This window comes from Martes martes (genome assembly GCF_963455335.1).
Source record: "Martes martes genome assembly, chromosome: 14".
NCBI lineage: Eukaryota > Metazoa > Chordata > Mammalia > Carnivora > Mustelidae > Martes > Martes martes.
The window spans coordinates 19,149,133-19,174,205 of NC_137902.1; the positions used below are offsets into that span (position 1 = coordinate 19,149,133).

At 36.5% G+C, this 25,073-nt stretch overlaps 1 protein-coding gene across 1 annotated transcript in view; it reads right to left on the bottom strand.

Moving 5' to 3' along the window:
* The window catches only part of SMC3 (structural maintenance of chromosomes 3), a 37,247-nt gene extending 12,399 nt beyond the window's left edge, over nt 1–24,848 (bottom strand). Inside the window, exons 1-17 of the mRNA XM_080822361.1 lie at nt 24,703–24,848; nt 23,593–23,668; nt 18,695–18,733; nt 16,442–16,509; nt 14,762–14,833; nt 14,320–14,399; nt 13,826–13,904; nt 10,425–10,542; nt 9,319–9,494; nt 8,406–8,486; nt 8,008–8,172; nt 7,583–7,704; nt 6,367–6,580; nt 3,794–3,897; nt 3,193–3,292; nt 2,632–2,792; nt 2,148–2,289 (exon numbers count right to left, since the gene is read on the bottom strand). Coding sequence (XP_080678487.1) covers nt 2,148–2,289; nt 2,632–2,792; nt 3,193–3,292; nt 3,794–3,897; nt 6,367–6,580; nt 7,583–7,704; nt 8,008–8,172; nt 8,406–8,486; nt 9,319–9,494; nt 10,425–10,542; nt 13,826–13,904; nt 14,320–14,399; nt 14,762–14,833; nt 16,442–16,509; nt 18,695–18,733; nt 23,593–23,668; nt 24,703–24,717 — 1,812 coding nt within the window. The 5' untranslated portion in view covers nt 24,718–24,848. The remainder of the gene's footprint in view (nt 1–2,147; nt 2,290–2,631; nt 2,793–3,192; nt 3,293–3,793; nt 3,898–6,366; nt 6,581–7,582; nt 7,705–8,007; nt 8,173–8,405; nt 8,487–9,318; nt 9,495–10,424; nt 10,543–13,825; nt 13,905–14,319; nt 14,400–14,761; nt 14,834–16,441; nt 16,510–18,694; nt 18,734–23,592; nt 23,669–24,702) is intronic.
* Nucleotides 24,849–25,073: the final 225 nt, after the last annotated feature.

A 25,073-nucleotide genomic window follows, 5' to 3' on the forward strand; every position in this document is an offset into this window, starting at 1 on the left:
TATTTCAAAACTACTTTTAGTCTGAAGAAGTTAGGAAAATCACTTTACTGAAATATCCTGGAAATTATGTTCATGTAACCATCCAAGTTTTCAAGAGCAGAGAAAAACGACAGAAAGTTTAGTGGCTCTGGAATCACAGCTCAAGCTCAAATCCTAGTTTAGTGGCTCTGGGGAGTCACAGCTCAAGCTCATATCCTAGTTCTGACACTCATCAGATGTTATGTTCTGGACAAGTTGCTTAACTTCTCCATTTAACAGTTATTTCATCTATAAAACTGCAGTAACAGTACTTTCCTGATAAAAGTTAAGACTAGAAAAACCAGTATCTGAAACACAGAAGATAGCATCTGCCACATAGAAGGGCTTAATAGGGGCACCTGGGGCTCAGTCAGTTAGGCGTCTGACTTGATTCTAGATCAGGTCATGATCTCGGGGTTGGGAGACCAAGCCCCATGTCAGGCTCCATGATGGATGTGGAGCCTGTTTAGATTCTCTCCCCCACTCCCTTTCTCTGCCACCCCCCCAACTTGTGGATGTGCTCTTTCTTAAAAAAAAAAAAAAAAAAAAAAAGGTAAATAAATGTAAACTAATAGTATTTCCTTAAAATGTTTTCATTTTATTATATATGTCTTATTCAGGAAAATATTTTTTCATATAAAATCTTCCCTTTTTATAAAATAAAAATTAAAAAAAAATAAAATCTTCCCTTTTTATGTTCTTCTAAACTGTTAGGAAAAGATTTTTCTAATTCTCAAATTAGGAAATACAACCTACATATAGAACAATGCAACAAATATGTTAAGCTTAAACCAATAATTACAAAGAGAACACCAATGTAACTACCACAGAGGATAAGAAATAAAACACTGCTGACACTAAAAGTGTGCCTCCTTCCTAATCACACACAGAGGTTACCTGTTGGAGGTGACCACTATCATAACTTTTGTGATAACCATTTCCTTGTACTTCTATCATCTAAATTTAGTTTTATTTATATATTTATTTATTTACAAGATTTTATTTATTTATTTTGGGAGGGTGGTGGGAGGCAGAGGGAGGAGAGAGAGAATCTCAAGCTGACTCCCCCCTGGGCATGGAAGCCCAGTCTCAGCTGATGTGGGCTCAGTCTCAGGACTATAAGGACCGTGACCTGTGCTGAAATCAGGAGTAGGATGTTTAACCAACTGAGCCACCCAAGCGTCCCTTTCCTTCCACACTACATGCATTCCTGAGTCTTGGTTCATTCACAGCATCACATTTGTGATATTTATGATTTTATCCTCCCCAAAACCTCAAAGATTTATAGATTTACAGAATTTATAGATTTAAAAGAAGAAAAAGGTGGACCCTTTAAAGTAGCTTTTAAGATTCTCACTGTACCAGGGTGGGCACCTGGGTGGCTCAGTTGGTTAAGGATCTGCCTTCAGCTCAGGTCGCGATACAAGGGTACTAGGATCAAGCCCTGTGTGGGGTTCCCTGCTAAGTGGGGTGGGGTGGGGGTGGGGTATCTGTGTCTCCTCCCTCTGCCACTCCCCCCTCTCGTGCTCTTTAATAAATAAATAAAAATCTTAAAAAAATATTTTCACCGACCCACTTAAATTGTTATCGTTATCACAGAGTTTCAGCTTTAACAACTTAGACAGGACAGTAAAATAGTTGCTAATACCATCAACATTCTGAAACCACACACCTCAAAGCCATTACATTTTTCTCAAGAACACTTTCTGAGGAATGTTTTTAATCCATTTAAACATACACCAGCAAGTAACAAAAACACTGTTTTCAGGGCCTATCACCTGGCTAGCCGTTTTTTATTTAATTTATAAGCCATTTAAAAAGTATATTCAAAAAACTTTAAAAATATTCACTTCAAATGACAGTTCCTCAAGGATTTCTTCCCCTTAATTTTGTCACCCTGGGATAATCTCTCAAAGTATCCTGTACTTATGTATTTTAACACTTGACACACTTGCAATGATTTGTTTCATGTGTTTGCTGTGACCTGCCTCCCTTCCCATTCCTATCCAGTAGTGACTATGCAGTAAGAGAAGACCAGTAAATCCTAACACACAGTACCTGTGCACTAGCATGTGCTAACCATAAGAAATAACTTATTGAAAGACAGATCTTCACACACACCAACTCACATTGGTTTCAGGATAGGCAGTATCCCTGACATCTAACTTGTTAAGAGGAAGAAAAGTGACCTCTCCAGGAAGATTCATTTTATTAAACTCCATCAAAATCTTTGTGCTGACTTCATCTGAATCAACAATATGATAAAATAACCTGCACGTAAACAAAACAAGACATATCTTTACTGCCAGACTTTAAAGTGCTATAAACATTCAGGCAAACAATTCACTTTTTTTCTATGCAATCCAATTTGTACTGGGGTAGGGTGGGAGGGAAAGTAGTTAGAAAATTCCAGTGGGGGGAGGGAGAGGAAGCCCCCAAAGGGATACTTCTAGCTTCTATAATTAGGAATACTTAACATGTACAGCTTTAAAAAATTAAATAAGCAACTAAGATAAAAGGTAATGGGAGACATACTGTACTAAAATTCCAAAAATCTGCTTCTCTTATTCCTTCTTTCCTTTAAAATTTCAAAATATCAAACAAAAACTTCACCTGTTGCCAGCAGTGACTTCCACGCATGTGTAGAAAGCAGGCTCACATTCGAAGTTATTCATCACGATGCCGTGATAGCCATTCTGAACATGCTGGTTTATTCCTTTCCTACGAAAGTGGTCCAGTACTTTGTTTATGCTGTCTATTCCATTTAAAATAGCCTGTTAAATTGTCAGAGGTGAAAAATATTAAAATAGTATTTCCAGTGGCACTCCTGCTGGTAAGAAACAAACCCACTACTCTATACATTTAAAAATGCTTCAGAGATTAGACACCCTCCCCAACGCCACATCACCCCCTTGAAAAATGCCAACTACATGAAACTTTATTATGGGTTCTCTTCTGACACTAACATTAAAAATGTGACTCTTCATCTAAAAATCAAAAGTGCTATTGTAGTAAAGGCTGCTTAAACGAGACCCATCATTTCAAATTTACAGGACAAGTGATTTGCACTCTTATTTATCACGTAAAACCAAGGACTTACAGCTTAAAAATTAACAAATTCTTGTGTAGTAAACCGCTCAATGTAAACTGAAGTAATGAAAAGAACATGCTCACCTTTCCTGTTGCTGCTCTAAGAAGTTGCTGTTTCTTTTCAAGATCTTCTCTTTTAGCAGCAAGTGCTTGCTGTTCTGCATTCTCCTCTCTCCACAAGTAACTAATCAATAAAAATTACACTTTAATTTCAAAAGCATTAAGATGCACCAATGGTATATATAGGATAAAATACTGAAAAAATATCAAACTTGAATAGTTCATTTTTAACTTTTTAAGATTTTTAAAGAGATTTTTATTTGAGAGCGAGTGAGCACAACCAGGGGGTGTGTGTGCGTGTGTGTGCGCATGCACGCGCGTGAGGCAGACCTCCCTGCTGACTAGGAACCCCACCTTGGGGCTTGATCCCAGGACACAGGGATCATAACCTGAGCCAAAGGCAGATGCTTAACTGAGCCGCCCAGGCACTCCAAGATTTTTTTAAGTAATTTCTACACCCAGAGTGGAGCTTGAACTCACAACCCCAAGATCATGAGTCACATATTCACCATCAACTGAGCCAGCCAGGTACCCCTAGCACATTTATAACTTAATTAAAGACCACTTAACAGCCAGTAATTAGTGTCACTCAAAAAAATTAAGGCATATTTTAGTCTATACTAACTTTCTTTCACTTTGTAATTCATCTTTCTTATTTTTTACTTCGTAGTATTTTCTGTCCAGTTCTTCTACTCGAGCTTTGACTTCGTTAAGATCCTGATCCAGTTTCTATGGAAATAAAAATAATTTAAACTTAAAATCCGATTTCATGCAAACTAATCCACAGTGACAGCAAGATCAGTACTTGCTTGGGGATAGTAGGGCAAGAAGGAAGGGGAAACAATTTGGGGTGATGAACAGGCTTATCATCTTAACTGCAGTGATGATTTCACAGATGTATTCATCTATCAAAACTTATTAAATAATACATTTTAAACATACACAATTCACTGTATGTCAATTGTACCTTAATGAAGTTGTTAAAAAAATCCAATTCTAACTTTTTAAAAATGCCTTTAGGCAAAAGAGCACATCAAGAGCAAACATAAGACATAAAATGAATTATTCTATAAAATATTGCTAAAATAGAATTTGCTCACTAATGATCTAAACCTTCCTACTAGAATTTTAGAAGAAAAAAATACATTCACAAATGCTCAAAATACTACAGTCAATAGTTTTCACACCACTCCCTCTATACACATACAAAAGATTGAGGATTATACTAAGAAGCAAAAGACCATTCTATGTAATTAAGAAGCAAAAGGCCATTCTACATAATTCAATGACCACTATAAAATCATCTCTATCCAATGTAAAGGACAGACTTCAGCAGTGGAAGGTATAGCTGAAATACTGCAAAATAATGAAGTTCAAGCTTGAGAAAGAATGAATAAAAACTCTACTGACAAATCTTGGCTCATCACCAGGCTGTTTCAAAAGGAGTATTTGTTGAGGATGTTTCCATGAAGTCATGACAAACACATGTCCTTTCTTTCAGGAAAGGACATGTAGCTATCACAGCTGAAACTGTATTAATTAATTTCCAAATAACTACCTGGAATCAACCCATGTTTTCCATTCCCTCCATAAAATACCGACCAAAGCACACTGGACTCGAGGCTAGGAGACAACGGTCTATGACTCCTGGTCACATTTCTACCAGTTATTTTTGATTACAGAGCCAGTTGGGTTTGCTCCCCACTATGTTTTCATTTTTTGTTCATGTTGTGATTACATTAAATATTAAACAAATATGAAGACAAAGGAAAGAGCTGTTTCTTTAAAAACTTGATTTAGTCTTGGATACACTCAAAGGTGACTCACTAAAAATTAAATTAAATGGGGAAATCAACTCTAAAAGATCAGGGAGAAATAATATATAAACGCATATATTAATATGTAATATGTACTTTATAACAAATTATAGTAATTCAAAATGTCAAATCAAAGTTAAAGACTAGGAAACTGACCCAGATTATAAAAGATGACAGAAATAAGACAACTAAATGCAATACATGATCCTAGATTGAATCCTGAATTCTGTTCTCATCCAGCTTTAAGAACTATATTTATATGTGTGGCTCATAACAAAAATGTCCCCTGAGAACTCACAATCACTACTCATATTCAAAAGAAACATCTTGGGTTCTACATGAAAAGACTGGTATGCATTCTGGTGCGGGGTGTTGATAATGGGGGAGGCTATGCATTTGTGGGGGTAGGAGGTACAGGGGAAATCTCTGTACCTTCCTCCCAATTTTGCTGTGAACCCAAAACTGTTCTAAAAAACGGTTCTTAAAAAAAGACTGGTACATGGGCATACATTTATCTTTTTAAGCAAAATACTCAGGATATATAAATAAATGTATGTTTACATGTGTATAAATACAAATACTATTACATATAAAACTTAAATATATATACACACTTATATAAAGATTTTATGCATTTAGTAAGTTTTTTGATATAAACCAATAACCAACTGGTACAGATCTCATGAGGTAAGAGGAGGGTTCCTCTGTGTAGGTACATATATAACGTCCTCACCCTATACTTGTCCTACATACTCCCTTCTCATCACTTCTATCATCCTCCAATCACCTATATGCAGCCATACATAATACTTAACAAAGCATTTTCCCCCTTTCTCATTTTAAATAAAGTGAGATCTTTCTTATCCTAGAAGTGATTTTATCTTCTACTTCAATTTTTAAGAAAATGCTACTAAACATGCATAGTAGATAATGTTTTATTCATTTAGAAAATCTTATAAAATCACCACTGCCTTAATCAACAAAAAATATATTCTGCAATAAATTATTAAATTGGCAGAGAACTGTGAAAGACTATAAAAATGGGAAAAAGATTAGTTACTCTGAAGTTATATTTTGACTTGTTTATCATGTTAAAATTAAAGGTAGCTCAGGAACGTTCTACCAACTCATAAAAATGTATTTTAAAATATACTCAATCTATATGAACACTCACAGATACAGAAAAAATGTTCCTTGAAAAGGAAAACTATCATATAAATATTATGTATATAAATATTAAATTGTGCTGGTCTTTTCTAAGTAAGTACCTGTTTTGTATATTTTAAGAGTAACAATGTTACTACTGAAAAATAAAACTTAAATAGGTAAGATATACATGTCTTTTGAAAGACTTTCACAAAACAGCTCTAAAAGTTCTTACATTATACTGCTCCAGGTTTTTCTCTTTATTTGCCTCCGTGTCCTCCAAATCCTTATGGATAGCAGCAATCTGTCTTTTTTTGTCATTAATAGCCTGATCTAAAGACTTGAGTTCCTTTTTAATCCACTTATCCCTTTCTTCTTTTGATGTAAACTGGCTTCCTCGACCCTGCTTTGCATAAAGATCTGTTCTTTCCTGGGTAGCCTGGGCCAATCTATAACAAGACAGAAGAAAAGAATGGATTAAAAAGGAGACCAGAAAATAAGCAAGTTTAACTGAGACCACAAAGATAATAGCCATCTTCAAAATCCCACAGAAAAAATAGTAAAAGCAACTGGTATCTAATAGAGATCCTTGGACTAGTACTATATAATATAAATCTCATTTTGAAAAGCCACAGTTAAAGTCATGTAAAACAGCCTATATCCTAAGGATTTCAGGCAGACAATGTCTTCACTCCAGGTCTGGGTTAGTCAGTAAGGCTAGAGACAATCCTAATATCCTACCTCAGGAATTTTCCAACTATATTTAGCTATATAAACATTTCCAATTCCTTATAATAAAAGACACTATCAAGGTTAAAAGGCAAAAGAAAGACAAAGAAAACATTTACAATACACAGAATACTAGAACAAATACAGATTACAGACAACCCTAACAAACAATAAGAAAAAAAATCAGAAGTAGCAAAGGAAATAACTCACTAAAACAAGTATTGGTAGCATAAGATAATAATGCACTAAACCATGAAATCAGCAAAACTTGGCATGTTCAATCTACAGATACATACTAAAATGTCTAGATGCTGAAACAGTAATGAAAAAAGGAAATAGGATGAAACAGAGTTAAGATGTCATATGGGTAAAAAACTCATATGGGTAAAAAACAAAAACAAAAAAAAGAAACTACCATTCATGTTTTAAAAAGCCCAACAACATCAAGGCAAGTTATTTATCTTAGGCAAGTTATTTAACCTCCCAGAACCTCAAATTTGTTGCACCTAACAGTGATAATGTGACTCTCTTACGGCTGAATGAAAAAAAAAATACGTGATATGTATACAATAACACATGGCCCACAGGAGCTGTTTAACACAGGCTATTAATGTGAAATTGGATTTAACTTCTACTCTTACTGGGTCTTAATTCCTAACTATTTAGCTTTCACAGAGGAACTATGTAGAAAAGTAGAAGTGTTGGTGAAAGAAATCCCAGACCTAGCAATTCCTCGCTCTTCTTTTTCTTTCACACTGTTGAATTTAGGTTCTGTTTCTGCCAGTTCTTTCTGTTTTTCTTCTATTTTTTCAAGCAGCTTCTGCCTCTCTTTTAATAAGCGTTTCTGTAAATAAAGCAGGGTAAGTAAAAATGCAACCTTAAAAATTTCTGCTTAATTTTAAGTTTAGCATAAAATATTCTCTCATGGAAAAGAATTCATGAAAAAAAACTGATCCTGCAACACAAAACTAATTTTTAAATAAAAGAAACAAGGAGACAGTACTGAGTTGCTACTAAGTGTGAATTATTTTAATGTGCCAGATCTTTTACAAAAATTTAAGCTTGCACTCCCGTTACAGAAAGGATGGTCTTCTGCAATTCCTACTCAACTGAACATTTGTTTTTCATTTTTAGCATTTTAACTTACCCTTTGTTCACTATTGCCTGCCAATTCATCCTGTAAATCCTTGGCTTTAAGCTCCAACTTAGTCCTCTGCTTAATCTGCTCTTGTCTTTCAGCACTGAGCTGCTCCTTTTCTTCTTTCATAGCTGAAATTTTTGTTTTCAGTTCTCTAACTTGGCGCTCAATATCCTAGCCAAAGAGTATGACACAGAAGTGAGTCAGACAATTAGAAGTACAAAAGCAGAGTTTTCACACCATTAGTTGTCCCCTTTTCCTTCATTTACACTTTCAGTACTGTTCTGTCTTTCCAATACTCAATCCCAATGACACCCATCTGAAGTTACCACTCCATAATTCTGGTACAAAAGGATTTACTGTGGTCAAAAAATGTAAGTTAACCTAAGCCTAGTTTATAATCTTACCTCCATCTTATCTCTTGCATCCTGCTGGGCATCTCTTAATTGCCTGGATTTTTCTCCACTAGTCTCTCGCTTAGCAGAAAGCTGGGGGGAACAAAAAGCTGTAATTTCTAACTCGTTTTGTATTTTGTTTAATACTTCATAACATGTAGTAAAATTGTAAAATAACTGCTAAAACAAAATCATTTACCTGAAGAGGTTTTTTTTAGTGATTTTAAGTAAAAAGCTCCTTTAGTTTTAAGTATTACCTAAAAACAAACTTTTGGATGAGAGGTCAGCAATACTAATTATAAAATACATCCTAAAAAGCCAAGAAAAGGGCACCTGGGTGGTTCAGTCATTAAGCATCTGCCTTCAGCTCAGGTCATGATCCCAGGTTCCTGGGATCAAGCCCCACAACGGGCTCCCTGCTCAGCAGAAAGCCTGCTTCTCCCTCTCCCACTCCCCCTGCTTGTGTTCCCTCTCTCACGATGTCTTTCTGTTAAATAAATAAATAAAATCTTCAAAAAATTAAAAAAAAAAAAAAAAGCTAACAAAAAAAATTCATGAAACTTTTTTTTTTATTATTATGTAAACTCCACCCCCAATGTGGGGCTTGAACTCATGACCCTGCTATCTAGAGTCCCGTGCTTCACTGACTCAGCCAGCCAGGTACCCTTTCATGAAGCTTTTAAAGGTGGCGTCCCTCATTCTGGTTTGACTTGCATTACATTTCAGATAAAACTATAGCAAGGTCCATACAGGTCTAGGCGCTTTTTTCTTGGGATAAACTGAAAGAACAAATTTACTGACCAATGATTTCATTAAAAGGTATAAAAATTTTCTCTAAGTTTCCATTTAAAAATCACTGAAAGGTATAAATATAGAATGAGCTTAAAATAAAATCACTCTGAATTCAAGTAACAAAATTCTTTACCTCATCAAGTTTAGCACGAGTCTCGTTAAGTTCCTGGTTATAAATGGTATATTCCAGGGCTCGTCTCATTTTATCCCACTTTTGATACTGAGCTAGTTCTTCCTTTTCTTCTTCTAGGGTATGTAATCTCTCTTCAATGTATTTTAACAACTCATTGATTTTTTCCCGTTTGCCCTCTTAAAAAGAAATGAGAGAGAGTTGAAGGAGCTGAATAACATTTTTATGTAAATTCTCAAATATACCATGAGTTAAAATCAATCTTAAGAACTAAAGCATTATAGGATAGTGTGTGGTAACCAAATCTAAGAAAGTAAAATGACAAAACACTTAATGACGAAAAGCATCAGAGAACAAAGTTGCACATGATGACACTTTTTAAGTTTTCATTATTTTCATTCATATACAACGTTCTATCAGTTTCAGGTACACAAACAGTGATTCCATAATTCAATACATTACACAATGCTCACCATGAAAAGTGTAGTTACCATCTGTCACCGGACGTTATCACAATATCATGGACTATATTCCCCATACTGTACTTTTCATCTCTGTGCCTTACTTTATAACAAAGTTTTTCCTCTTAATCCCGTTTACCTATTTCACTTATCTTCCCCCTGCACCACCACCTTGGCAAAGGAAATAAATAATTCCTTTAGGAACTCAAGACTGTCGGGTTCTAAGACATGACAGAACACAGCACATGAGAAGCTAAGTAGGGTTTCCATAATACATGTACTAAGGAAGATCAGAAGTTTTCCGTTTACTTGCTCCTAAACAACTTAAAACCTAATGCCGGCTGATACTCCCAGCAATTTTTCTTTGAGGACTGCATCCAAATCTGTTATCCTCACTAACAATGAGGACAGCAGAGGCACAAAATAGATGACCTACAAAGGCATTATTATCTAACAGTAATTCCTTATTTAGAGAGAGAAATTATTTGAAATCTCAAAACTTAAAATGTCACCAACTAATTTTCTCTCTGTTCTCATATAGGCAAATTATCAAACAGTATACTCCTAAGAACAGATAGAAGCCCTTACAACTATAGTAACACAATGACAAAGTAATTTATAAAATAAGGCAAGATCACATTTCTTTACCTGTTTCTTTCATTAAAGATATGCTTTCTTCTTTTCGTTCATCATATACTCTAGTACCAGCTACTTCTCTTAATAGTTTTAGTCTCTGAGAATCTGGTGCTGTGGCCATCTGGTTGATCTACAAATTTTACAAAAATAATTACTATGTAGCTACAGACTGCTCTTTAAGAACTCTACCTTGAAAGAGTATTCACATGCTAAGTTTTGAGTATCACTTCAAGAATGTAATCTGTGCAATGCATATACCTACACACCCGTATGTCCTTTATTTAAATGAAATTTATCAAATGAAGATCCAAACAGAATTGATATATTCAATCTAATTTATGAATAAAACTCTAAATTAAAAATGAAGGAAAAACATCCCATCACCATACTTTTTCTTAGTCAACATTGTAAGGTATAAAAGATGTACTCCATTTTGAAAGAACAAAGTATTTTTACAAGAGGGAAACTATCACTCTATAGTCTTAAAAGGCTATTATGATACTACTAAAAATATAACAGGGGTACCTGGGTGGCTCAGTTGGTTGAGTGTCCAATCTTTGGGTTTTAGCTCAGATCATGATCTCAGGGTTGTGAGATCAAGGCCTGCATCGGTCTTCCCACGCAGTGTGGAGTCTGCCTGAGATTCTCTCCCTCTCCCTCTGGCCCTGCCCCTACTTGTGTACACTCTCTCTAAAACAGAATCTTTTTTTTTTTTTTTCTAAAACAGAATCTTAAACACACACACACACACACACACTTACTATTACTTAAGTAAACTCTACACTCAACATGGGGCTTAAACTCACATCCCCAAGAGTCACATGCTCTACTGACTAAGCCATCCACGTACCCCAGAAATGGTGTGCTTTAAATATAGACAGATAAAAATAACTGTCTAACAGAGGTAGTGACCATTAAATAAGCAAAAGCATTTTTAAAATCTTATTTAAAAATATATGGCAGGGTACCCAGGTGGCTCAGTCAGCTGAGTGTCCAACTCTTGGTTTTGGCTCAAGTTGTGCTCTCAGGGTCATGATATCGAGCTCCGCATTGGGCTCCACACTTGATAGAGTCTGCTTGGGATTCTCTCTCTCTCTCTGCCAATCTCCCTGCTTGAACATGCTCTCTTAAAATAAATAAAATCTTGGGGTGCCTGGGTGGCTCACTCGGTTAAGCGTCTGCCTTCAGCTCAGATCATGATCCCAGGGTCCTGGGATCGAGCCCTGCATCGGGCTCCCTGCTCAAGAGGGAGCCTACTTCTCCCGCTCCCTCTGCCTGTAGCTCCCCCTGCTTGTGTGCTCGCTCGCTCTCTCTCTGTCAAATAAATAAATAAAAATCTTAAAAAAAAATCTTGAAAAAAATATATGGAAAGAAACCACAGAAAGTGGTACAAAGTGCCATGCAACTTTAAACAACCATGAGTTTACCATATTCATAAAAACAAAACTAATCACGAAGGGCAAAAAATACTCACTGCATTAAAAAAGTGAAGTGAGTTACTCTTACACTTCTTACATAAAAAGAGAATCAGCTTTTTACATAAAAAGAGAATCAGCTCTGAACTAAGGAAATATGGTCTATCAAAAGTATATATATATTGGGGCACCTGGGTGGCTCAGTGGGTTAAAGCCTCTGCCTTCGGCTCAGGTCATGATCTCAGGGTCCTGGGATTGAGCCCCACATCAGGCTCTCTCTCAAGCGGGGAGCCTGCTTCCCCCCCTCTCTCAGCCTGCCTCTCTGTCTACTTGTGATCTCTGTCAAATAAATAAATAAAATCTTTTTTAAAAAAGTATATATATACCAAAAAATCCTTCAGATCCTTTTTTTGAAAAAAGGTTTATTCTTCTGAGAGACAGAGAGACAGCAAGCACGCACACTCAAGCAGGGGGCGGGGTGGAGGGGTAGGAAAGAGGGAGACAGAATCCCCAAACTGACTTCCCAGCGAACATGGAGCCTGACTCAGGGACTGAACTCAGGACCTGGAGATCATGACCCAAGCTAAAATTAAGAGCTGGCCACTCAACTGACTAAGCCACCCCAGGCGCACTCCCTCCTTCATTATCCCTGATTACCCCAATTATGCATAGTCATTCAACTTATTCACTTAAAAAATATATAACAAACGCTTACAGCATATATGCCACTCTGCTGGGCACTGGGAAAAGGTCAATTAACAAAACAGAAAAGGTCTTTCCCTCATGGAATTTACATTCTAGTGGAAGACAACAGGAAATAAGTATACCAACACAGTATACAATATAACTGTTACAAAAACAAAACAAAACAAAACAGAGAAAACATGTAGGGCTGGGATTAAGGCAACACTCTTTTAGTTGAGGTAAATCATGGATGGCTTATATGAAATGACATATAAGCAGAAACTGAAATGAAGTATAGGGGCCTATTTGCATGTGTGTAGGGGAGACTCAGATAAATAAATGGGCTCTCATAATCAGCCTCCATTTAAAGAAATTCCTTGCCTATAAAGCTGGTCTTTCCAAAAACTTGCTCTGAATTTCCCAAATGTGAAACACCACACTCTTCCTAATCACCTCTCCTGGATGCTAACTTTCCAATACATATCTAAAAATCCTCCAATATGAAGTAAGTGGACATTTAAAAAGAACTTCCCCTAGTCCAAAAATACACTATACCAAACTATGAGAACAGTGCAGGGTATGTTCTAAAAAAGAAATTATCTTAGGTATAGTTTAAAGCATATGAAGAAACAGTAGAAAATCTGTAACTAATAAAAACTATAAAAAAATATAATCTCTACAAGAAAAAACAGTATGTGGCATTACAGGTTTCCGGCAATGTAAGCCTTCTAATCAGTTTAGCTCTATGATAAATTAAGTAACATAGCATTAGTTTTAGGAAGTAATTTTTTTTCTAATGTTATTTTTATAGAATTTCTATAGTATTCTTTTTTTTTTTTTTTTTAAAGTTAGGCTTCCTGCCCAGCATGGAGCCCAATGCAGGGCTTGAACTCATGACCCTGAGATTAAGACCTGAGCTGACAACAAGAGTTATATGCTTAGCCAGCTGAGCCACCCAGGCGCCTCTCTATACTGTTCTTAAATATGATCATTGTGACTTTCACAAACCAAAAATGTCTTCTACTACAGGACGTCTTATTAAGTGATATAGGCCACTAAGAAGACAAGACCCACCAACTGCTGAAATTATTGCATCCCACTACATAATAGAGCTACTTTGTACCTTATGGGCACATAAGGTAATACTAACATCAATATAAAATAAATCATGAAAATAAACGACAGTAAGGCCCATTTTGCTTCAACTTAACCACTAAAATCAATCAGCTAATATAATATATCAGCTAATATAATATAATCAGTGAATATATTCAGAAAACAAATTCTATAAAAAAGGACATACAATTTTTTTACCTTTCCTTGTTTTACAATGTAATAAGGATTGCTTCGAGAAAAACCAGCACTTTCAAGGAGATTCATCACATCATTTTTCCTGTTAATAAAGATTGAAAAAAATTTTTCAGATGAATACCCCAACGATAAGCAAAAAAAAGAGGGCTGACTCCTGGGTTAAGGAGCATGAGGTATTACATCATTGAGCCTCAGAGGATCCTGATTCTCACCCCCACCCCCACCAAAGATTTTATCTATTTGACAGAGAGAGAAAGACAGGGAATCAGGCACCCAGCTGAGCACAGAGCTGGAGCCCAAGGTCCTGGGATCATGACCTGAGTCAAAGGCAGATGCCCAACCAAAAGAGCCACCCAGGTGCCCTGAGAATCCTGATTCTTATGTTAATGCTCAAAATACTGGTTTGTTGAACACAAGGTATATATAACCCATATAATGAAGTAAGTAAAATACTTTTACTCTTTGTAAAGAAATTAAAACATAAAGGAAATGCTTACGTGACCATTTTCTTGTCTAGGAAATACTGATCCTTTTTGGCACCAATAACTCTTCTAAGTGAAACTTCTTCTTTATCAATCTAAGAAAAAATGTAAAAGCCCAAAATTAATTTCACAGTAAAAGTGGAAAACTTTTTAGTTAGTAAGGTCATTCTAGAATCCATAGCCATAACCCATTATTTTGAAATCTCACTAAAGATATGCTATGAATGTCAATTCTTATGACAAAGACATTTTTCACAACAGCTTACACAATCTCCCTTCTGTTTACTAGAATGTTCATTATAATTTTAAAACAAAATTAATATGTAAACTGCATAGCTATTTTAGCATAAACTATAAGAGCTTAAGTACATTTGTAAATGTTTCAAAACTTGGAAGAAAATCAGCTGCATCAATAAAATTCTCAACATTATTACTAGGGAAAAAACCCACTACTCACTGGCAACCGGTTGTCTGAATTATCAAAAATAATCTCCACAAAAGCAGAAATGACACGAGGACCAGTACCCTCCTAAAACGTGCAAAAAATAAATTGATCATTTAAGTGGTATTTTCACATTATCTTTTTTTTTCCCCTTTCATTGCCTTTAAAATTTAGTGCATGGTAACAAGCCTAATTCAATGGAGAAAAAATCCTATCAGACTACAATATATCTTTCTTGTCAAAAGAGCAAAGACACTGGATTAGGATAACAATACTTCTCAACCAAATGGTTTTAGATTCTAACTAAATACGCAAGAAACATGCAAAAGATAGCAAGTCAGATGTATTTAGGTCTTATTCTGAAGACCACTTTATTAGAATTTAAGACCCGATGCCCACCTAATTCTAGTTATTTGCTAATATCTACAACACTTTGAGGCTCTTCTCTTATAGACTCATTTAATGCTGTAAAGGAACCCTAACAAATACACAATTACTGGAACTCAACTTTTTAAAACTATCTGCAATATGCTACATAATCTTAAATCTGCCATGAAAAGACACACATCTAAACATGTGTCACATACAGACCAATTTATGACCCAGCTACTTCTATACCAAGTCCAGAGAATTTCCAGAGCTTAGAAACTGTGTAAGTCAACACAATAATGATACCTAAAGAGGTTATTCTTTCAATGCCAATCTTAAAAACATAAAAAAAAATTCATCTACAGGTAACCAGTTTTGTTTACTGGGCTATAAATTCAAATTTAAGAGGGCAAAATAAAAGATAATGGTTAAAAAACAAAGACAACCAAAATACCTCCCTTACTGTGAAAGACTCTATTGAGATATAGTCAGGATTTTCACTTTCTGGTCTTAAAACTAATTATAAGCCACATTCAAACCAAAAAGAAATTTTATCATTTTATTATAGGCTTTTATAATTTTTTATTCTGAAATTTCTTTTTTTTTTTTTTAAGATTTTATTTATTTATTTATTTGACAGGCAGAGATCACAAGTAGGCAGAGAAGCAGGCAGAGAGAGAGGAGGAAGCAGGCTCCCCGCTAAGCAGAGAGCCCGATGCGGGGCTCAATCCCAGGACCCTGGGATCATGACCTGAGCTGAAGGCAGAGGCTTTAACCCGCTGAGCCACCCAGGCGCCCCTATTCTGAAATTTCTTTAGTTTGTTATTCATAATTATTCAATGAAAAATTCTAACAATTTTATTTACTATAAATATACTTATCTTTTCATACTGGAAAATGCTGTTACCACTTAACTTACAAATATGGACAAAATTAGAACAAGTATGTTGTCTAATTTGCAATTATTGCTTCTCTATGCTCCCAATAACTTCTGATTCTAAGTCTCAAAGTTCCTAATTTCCAATCTTAAACTCTTTTTTCTCCTTAGCAAATCTGCTTTTCAGCATTACCAGACCATACTCTTAATAAAGACATACCCATCAATAGAAAAATTCTACAATTTTCTTATCATTATATAAAAATCAGGCCTTTATCATCATTAATATAGGAGGCTAAATTCCACAGCAGAATTAACACACTTAAGAGAGACAGTGTTATGTTTACAAAAGATCTGAAGCTTGAACAAATGATTTTATTTACCAGAATCAACAGTGTAGTTTAAAAAAATACATAATATCAATAACATCTCAAAGCAATTTCACTCACATGCAACAAAGCCAATCGCTGTTCTGGACGAAGATGACTGAACTCATCACTAAGAACAAACTGAATTGCTAAAAATACAAAAACGTAACTATTAGTACAGTCTAAAAAAGATCTATGCCTTATTTACACCTTTCCATATCTTCTACCAAGTAATGAACAAGGCAGATAAAGTAGATTATTCCATATATGCAGAAGATTTGCCTGTATTTCAGACTAATTACCTTGGAAATGATAAGAAAAATACTAAGAAGTTTCCACTGAAACATTTAAGGGAAGAAAAAGAGAACACTAAGGTAACAAAGAGAGACATGCAAACTAAAGTTTACCTCTTGATCAAAGTATACACTGAGTGGCTAACACTTTGTTTTTATCTACTAGATATAAATAAGATACATCAAAATATTTATAAACAAAATAAGATATATTCCTACAATATCCTTAACTGGATACTTTTGGTCAAAAGAAATAGAACTAAGTGGGAAATACAGGGATATATCTCAGATTCCCATATTCTACTTCAATGCTTATCTGCTTTAAGAAGCCATTCCTGCTTCCATATGGGGTATCTAACTGAATGACCCTGCCCTAGAAATGAAACTAATCAGCCGTCCTCTTCCCAGTCCACCCAGGAGACCTTTGACATTCTAAGAGTTGAGTGTGCATGTATGAATATGTATGCTGAGGGTGGACATGGAGTGGTTTATCTTTTATAATCATCTTGGGAGGATAGATTCAAATTACCTTCATCTTCCTGGAGATCACAAAATACTTCTACTCCAATCCCACTCTTACCATCACCAAATTACAACCACTAAACGGCTATTGATTTGTGAGCACAGAAGGGATAAAGCCTTTGTTCTTACTAAGGTCCCTGCTTTTTCTCAAGCACTACTCAACTAAAAGGTTCAAAATTTTTGCAACTTACTTCTTATATAATCCAAAACTGTTAAAATGTTTTCTCTGAAGGATTTAAGAGGCATTATTATACTTAATAACATTTTTTAAAGATTTATTTATTTGAGAGTGAGTGAGAAAGAATGAGAGCGTGATGCGGAAAGGCACCACAGGAGGGTGAGTCTTAAGTAGACTGCGCTGAGTGCAGAGCCCAGCTAGGGGCTTGATCCATACAACCCCGGAGATCACAACCTTGGCTGAAACCAAGAGTCAGACGCTTAAATGACTGAGACACTAGGTGCCCCACTTAAATGCACTTTATCCTTACAATTTTCAAAGCTATTTAACTATCTGCAAATTGACAAGCGATCTTCACTGAATCTGAGATTTTTTTATACCCTTCCATCCTTCAAAAAAAATGATTCAGAAAGCATTTTTTAAGAAGATGTAGCAGAGGAGTACCTGACTGGCTCAGTCAGTAGAGCATGTGACTCTTGATTTTGGGGTCATGAGTTCAAGCCCTAGATTTCATGCAAAGCATACTCTAAAAATGAATACGTAAATGGAACAGAAAGATGAGCCATCTTTCTGTTTCTGAAAAGCCAAATGCAGCTTTTCTACTGCATTTACATTTATATATGTATACACATTTCCAACATTTATATACTGCACTCAAGTTTAAAAAGCACTTCCATTTGTATTATCTGATGATTCTCACAACCCATCAAAGCAGGCAGACCAAAGACTTCTTTTTAAAATGCAAAGATATTGTTCTGTCCAGTATCTCAGCTCATTAATCACTAGGTACAGAGAACTCAGATCATTATATCATTATATTTGAAATCCTCTACACTAAACCACAACCCTGTATGAAGAAATATTTGAGTTTCATGCAGACACAACCTCAGAAAACCAATTTTTCTAAGTAGGCTCCACACCCAGCATGGAGTGCAATGAGGGGCTTGAACTCATGACCCTGAGACTGAGACCTGAGCTGAGTTCAAGAGTCAGACACTTAACCAAGTGGGCCACCCAGACACGCCTCAGAAAACCAGTTTTTATTTTTTATTTTTTTTAGAAAACCGATTTTTTTTTTTTAAAGATTTTATTTATTTATTTGAAAGAGATCACAAGTAGGCAGAGACGCAGGCAGAGAGAGAGGAGGAAGCAGGCTCCCCGCCGAGCAGAGAGCCCGATGTGGGGCTCAATCCCAGGACCCCGAGATCATGACCTGGGCTGAAGGCAGAGGCTTAACCCACTGAGCCACCCAGGCGCCCCTAGAAAACCGATTTTTAAAATAAATTACCTGAAGATACCCAGGGTCTTTAATATATTTAGAATTTAAAAAACAATACCTACCATAAAAAAAGTTACTTTTTCCAGATCCATTTCTGCCCACTATAAAATTTCAAAAAAGTACATGTTACTTTGCATAGAAACCAATAAAATTAAAACCTTACTGAAAGTATTAAAAACTTTATATTCTACTTTCTAACTTAACATCTTAATATCTGAAATTAAATACAAAAGAGTAAACAAAAGAAATCAATAAACAAAACAGCTTTAATCACCAATGAGTACAATTTTTTGCAGAGACATCTAATGGCTTTTTTTCTTAAATTTATTTCATCCATTCTCTTGCTTTTTCCTAATAGTTTAAAATTAATAGGAATAATCAAATGTTACCAGGTTTTCATAAATTACAATCATTACTATGGACATACAACTCTATTTTAATTATATATAATGGAATCTTTTTAATAATTTAAAGACTCACATGTTGCTAAAATTTTTAATACCTAAATAATCACTTTAAATTCTCAAAACGATTTGCTTAGTAAAGTACTTATGATTAGCCCTATGATTATATCATGTATAATCTCAGAATCACAAAAGTAGACAAGTATAAGGCACTTTTTTAAACTACCTACCTTCAGAAATAAACAATTCTATACATAAGATATCAAATGTTTCAGATTTAATAAATTCATTTTAATTTTCTTGTTCAGCAAAATTCCCAATCTCTCTCATCTTGACCAAGATATCCTAAACAAATCAGCCCTTACAGTTATCATTTTTAATGCAAAGTAAAGCATAAAAAAATCATTTGTTATGAAAGTAATAAAACACTTTTTTTTAGAAGGCATATGACACAGAGGCCAGCTTGAAAAAGATTTCCACTGGCTTAATCTAGGACAATTTGAGCACCAAAATAATTAGATGAACTATAAATTTGTGCTGGGGGGGGAATAATCCATGACTCCAAACTGATAATAAAATGATAAATAAATAGCTAAGGAAGGAGAACAGTAGAATAGCACAGTATTCTACTATTCACTACTATTCACAGTAGAATACCACATAGTAAATGTGAAAGGAAATCTGGAAATGGAAAATAATTTTGTAACCACTAAAATAAAGGCAAGAAAAAAAAAATAAAGGCAAGAATTATCAATGGATACTAAATCTAGGGGGAAATTTTGAAAAGGAGCCAATATTTGCATGGTCCAAAAGAATTTCCCATCCTCATACTATTTATTAGTTCCAAGAGAACAAACACTGCAGAGAAGAAAAACCAGATAACTACCCAGACCAGGTGATCAAAAATAACATCATTTAAAAAGAAGTAGACAGAATGATGTCTTCACTTCCAGGTGTAATATCCTCAGAAGACCGCATCATTTATGTAGCTTTTTTTTTTTTTTAATAATGCTATAAGACAAAAAAAAGCCTGTGGAATTGATCCAGGATAAAGGAGACTAAAGAGACACGACAACTATCTGCAATACCTAATCCTAAATTAGATCCTGTACTGGAGGAGGAAAAAACACTATAAAGAATGTTTTTGGGTCAATCAGTATAACTGGAAAATGAAGAGCAGATTATTTTATTAATGTCAAATTTACTGAAGTTGATAACTCTACTGTGTTTTATGTAAGAAAATATCCGTATTCTTAGAAAGTATACATTGACATCAAAGGTAAAGGGCCATGACCTACATAACTTACTCTGGAAAAAAAAGGGTGAGTGTGTGCAAATGATAAAGCAACTGAGGAAAATGTTAACAGGCAGATTAGGATAAAAGAGGTAGGAGTATTCTTTGTATTGTTTCTATTTATACAACTTTTCTATAAATTTAAAATTACCTCTAAATAAAAGTTTACAAGATAATTTATCATTAAAAGAATTACATATAGTTCAAACCATAATCTACTCATGAACAAACAACCTAAAATTTTTAAGTTTCCCTTTAAGAATTACTCTTACCCACAGAGTTAAATACTATACAGCAATTTTAAGCATGTTGAATACTTAATGATAGAAAGATGTTCATGACTTATTCTTAAATAGAAAAAAGATTACCAACAAATAACACCATTTTTTTTGTTTTTATTTTTATTTAAAAAGGCTTATTTATGTAGACACAAAGACTGGAGGGCTGCTGAGAGAGATCCAGTTTGTATGTGCCCCAGATTCACCTGCCCCGACCCAAGTCTTGGTTGCCTGTCAACGGAAAGGCTCAGTATTCCATCACTGTAGGTTGTTTCAGCCTACCCTGGGTACGCGCTCAGCTCAGATCTGTGAAAAACCAGAGGCTACAGTTCACTGACTACTTCAGGTGGATTAAGTCCCCAGAGTAACACAACCCAAGGGCATGGGAGAATTGATGCCCTGTGTAGTAAAATGACCAATCAGAGACAGGAACCTGCAAACAAAACCCTCTCCATTCCTTTCCCATCTGATCTTTCCCACACATGGTGGGTTCATAAAGTCTGTCTGAAAGTTATCTAATTTGACCCCAATACCAGCTGTGCCTTCGTTATAAAACTATGACTAGCCTTCCCCCTCACGCCTGCCCTTAGACTGCACCTTCCCATTAAAGCCTTATTAGTAGCTGAGTGTGCCTTGCACTCTTGTTTTCTAGGAAACCAGGTCTAATATAAGTAGATTGTCAATATTAAGAATGGTTATTTCTGGGCAGGATTAGTTTTTTTTTTCCTTCCTTTCAGCTTTTAAACTCTTCCATAATGTTCTATAATTAACATATATTTCTTCAGTTAAAAAGTTATAAAAAAGGTAACCTTAAAAAGGTATATGCTTGGTACATTCAGACATCATTCAACTATTCAAACAAGAGATTCAAACATCAAACATCACCACAAGAGATATCTGCCTTCCAATCTTCTTTAAGGTCAAAATTATTAAATAACAAAAGTAGTATGCTTTCATAGGATATATATATATTTTTTTAAAGATTTTATTTATTTATTTGACAGAGAGAGATCACAAGTAGACAGAGAGGCAAGCAGAGAGAGAGAGAGGAGGAAGCAGGCTCCCTGCCGAGCAGAGAGCCCGATGCGGGACTCGATCCCAGGACCCTGAGATCATGACCTGAGCTGAAGGCAGAGGCTTAACCCACTGAGCCACCCAGGCGCCCCTCATAGGACATTTTTAATGTCAATCTCAGTCTATACTACTTTGAATCTTTCTTATATTAAGGTACCTGTTTTTAAAACATGTTTAAGCAGTAAAATCATATTAGGCTTGTTAAAACAAACAAAAGAAAGAACACTAAGACAATCTCCTTTGTAACTATAACTATTAACAACCCTAATGTTGCATACAAAGCAATAAACAGCTGTTTGATAATAACTAAAACAAAAATATTTGATAGATCTTACAGACATAATCTAATCATCATAGATAATAATGGTCATCATTTTATAGCTCATTTACAAAGTTATAACATTGATATAATTAAGATATTCATCTTTTAACCTGTAAGGTAAAGAAAAAATATAAACCTAGTGATTATTCATTATTCTCCATTTCTAAAGATTTTCTGGTTGATGAAAATCAAAAGGCACTTAAAACATAAGCAAAATATTTGGTAAATCTAATCTTATAGCACACCAATTAAATTAACTATTCAACAGGTACAGGAGGGGGGGAAATGTCTTTTATTCCCAACTACAAGCTACAAGTGATGTACTGACGGTAGTTTTTTCTTCTTGCCCTCAGTTTGTTTTTCTTTAACCGTAGTTGACATTCTTAACCTCAATTTTTAAAATGATTTATTTCAAAATAATGTTTGCCGTTTACTGATCTCCATATGAATCTCACCTTACCAAGTGCAACAGACTGAATTGTGCCACCTCCCTTTCCCATCCATATGCTGGAAGTCCTAATCCCAAATGCATGGTATTTGGAGATGGGGGCCTTTGGGGGATAATCAGCATCAGGTGAGGCTGTGAAGGGGGGTCCTTATGATGGAATTAGCGTTCTAATAAGAAAGACGCAGAGCGAACCAAAGAGGTCATATGAGCATGATGATGAAGATGGTGACTTCCAGAATGTGACTGTGCTGGCACCTTGATCATGGACTTGAGTTTCCAAAACAGTCATAAAATAAATTGTTGTTTAAGCCACTTAGTCTATATTTAATGGTAGACCTAGCAGTCTAATATACCAATAAACCAGGCAAGGAGGACAATGTATAGACGTCTATTTGTAACACAGTTTCTTCTGGTCTTTAAAAATTCAGCAGAACTTCAAGAAACACTTTCGCCGGCTCTATCAGCAAAAAATGGGGAATATCATCTGAAGAGTCTTTAAACTAACCACTGTATTGCAGAACAATAATCATTGCAGCTCTTTACCCTCACACATATACTTTCTCATTTAATTTTTCCAACAGCCATGTAAGATGAGTTATCAATAGCTCCACTTTAAAAACCCCTCAGGGAGTCAAGTTTGAAAATGTATCAGAACCGGGATTTGAAAGCCATTCTGTTATGCTCTAAAGTTTATGCTTCTTCTACCAAGCTGCATGGTGTGACCTTAAACAGTATGACAGGAAAAAAAAAAAAAAAAAAAACAACCCTGAGAAAAATCTAATTTGTGAATAAATAATGGCCATCTTTGAAATAAGGAAACCGTGGGCTTTTTAATTAAGAAATGACATATCAGCAACACAACAGCTCAAATGCTAAATTTAGTTTCATTCGCTGTAAAGACACACTTTCATACATACCAGGCTAAATAAAAATGAGTAACTAGTGATCGCCTTATGCAAATATTTTAAGTGTATAAAATAAGCAATTCGTCAGTGCAGATAGAAGACATGCTATTTCATACAGAAAAAGTAAGTATAAATTCATGTAATATTCAAAGCCAATTCCTCTTTCCTCAAGCCCAGACAGAATTTAAATGGCTCTCTACATATAAATCTGATTTTGTAAACCATCAGCACTTACCGATAACATTATGTTTTGAACTGAAGGGATCTACAATTGTTTGATCTCTGTAACTCCGAAAACCCTGGATAATAACCTAGTAAATAAAAAAAAATACCTTTCAGAGAATACATATTAAAACAAGTAACTCCTAAACATTTTTCCTTGGCTCTTCTCTTTCCTGGGGTTTCTCATTTAATGTAAGACAGAGAACTTTCCATTTCTTAGGAGAGAAACTCATTCAGGAGGATGGTGATTAAAAATCTTAAACAACAGTCCGTTTATCAGTAACGAGTGACAGCGTTGTTTTTTAGGAGTTTTCATCAGGAACTCTCAGAATCAAGTACACAGTATAAGGTTCGTGGGGACGCTAAATATGACACTGCTTTAATAAAAATGCGTCAAGCGGGCGGCCTGGCCCCGGCTTCCCTTACTCCAAGAGCTGTGGGCGCTTCTTTCGGACACGCCCGCCAGCTAAGGTAAGGAGCCGTTCCAAGAAAGGGGCGCTTCAAGTCCAACGCATCCCATGGAGAAACTTCTCTCCAAGGGCCTGGATGGGCTCATCTCTGCGGTGGACTCTTGCGCGGGAAGACCATTTTGACAGAAGTAAACAAGTGAACAAGGCGGCGCTACAGATTCTGCAAGGAGGAGGGTCCCTTTCACGTCCCCATTAATTCGGGGACAAAGACCCCGGGCTAAGCTGACACCCCAATCTGAGCCCCCCAGGGGCGTCTCCGGGCCGGGGAGACCACCTCTCCATACACCCATGCAAATGGCCGGCGCGGGGGGAGAGGACAACGCAGCCGCCCGCCCCCCCGCTGCAGCCCCCGGCGCGGCCCCCAGCCTGCTCGGGGCCCCCAGCCCGCACTCGGCCCACCCGGAAAGGCCCGCTCCCTCTAAACGTCTCGGAGAGACTGCTCCCTCAGACGAGCGCGCTGCAGGCGGATGCCCCGATTCTCAGCGGCCCCTGCGCTCGCGGGGCGGGGCCTCTCCCCTCCCCCGCAGCCCGCGTACAGCTCTGGGTCAACCCCGCCTGGAGGCGGGAGGCCGCGGGTAGCACCGCGACACCCCTGCCTCACGGAGCGATCCTCAGAGGCCCGTAAGGGGGTGGGCAGGTCGCCCAGGCCTCACCTGTTTTATGTACATGGTTCCGCGGCCCTCACCGGGGAGGACTCCCCGCGAGAAGCGACAGCTCGGCCGTGGGGTCTAGTGAGGCGCCTACGAGACCCCTCCCCCAAAGCGTCGCTTGCTCCAGTCCAGCCAAACAAAATGGCGGCGCCCGTGGAGGCGGAGTCCGCGCCTAAGACGGAACCATCCTCGCGGCCCCTGGAGAGCGTAGGGGGAGTCAGGGTCAGGTCTTCTCTTTTCCTTTTGGCAAAAAGAGCCTGCGACGACCTCCCCCAGTGGATTTCATCTGATTGTTGAATTTGAAGCTGAACTTTTCCTGAGAATTAGTCGGAAGCTTCGTTCGTAAAAGCCTCGATCGTGAGTTCGGCCCGTTT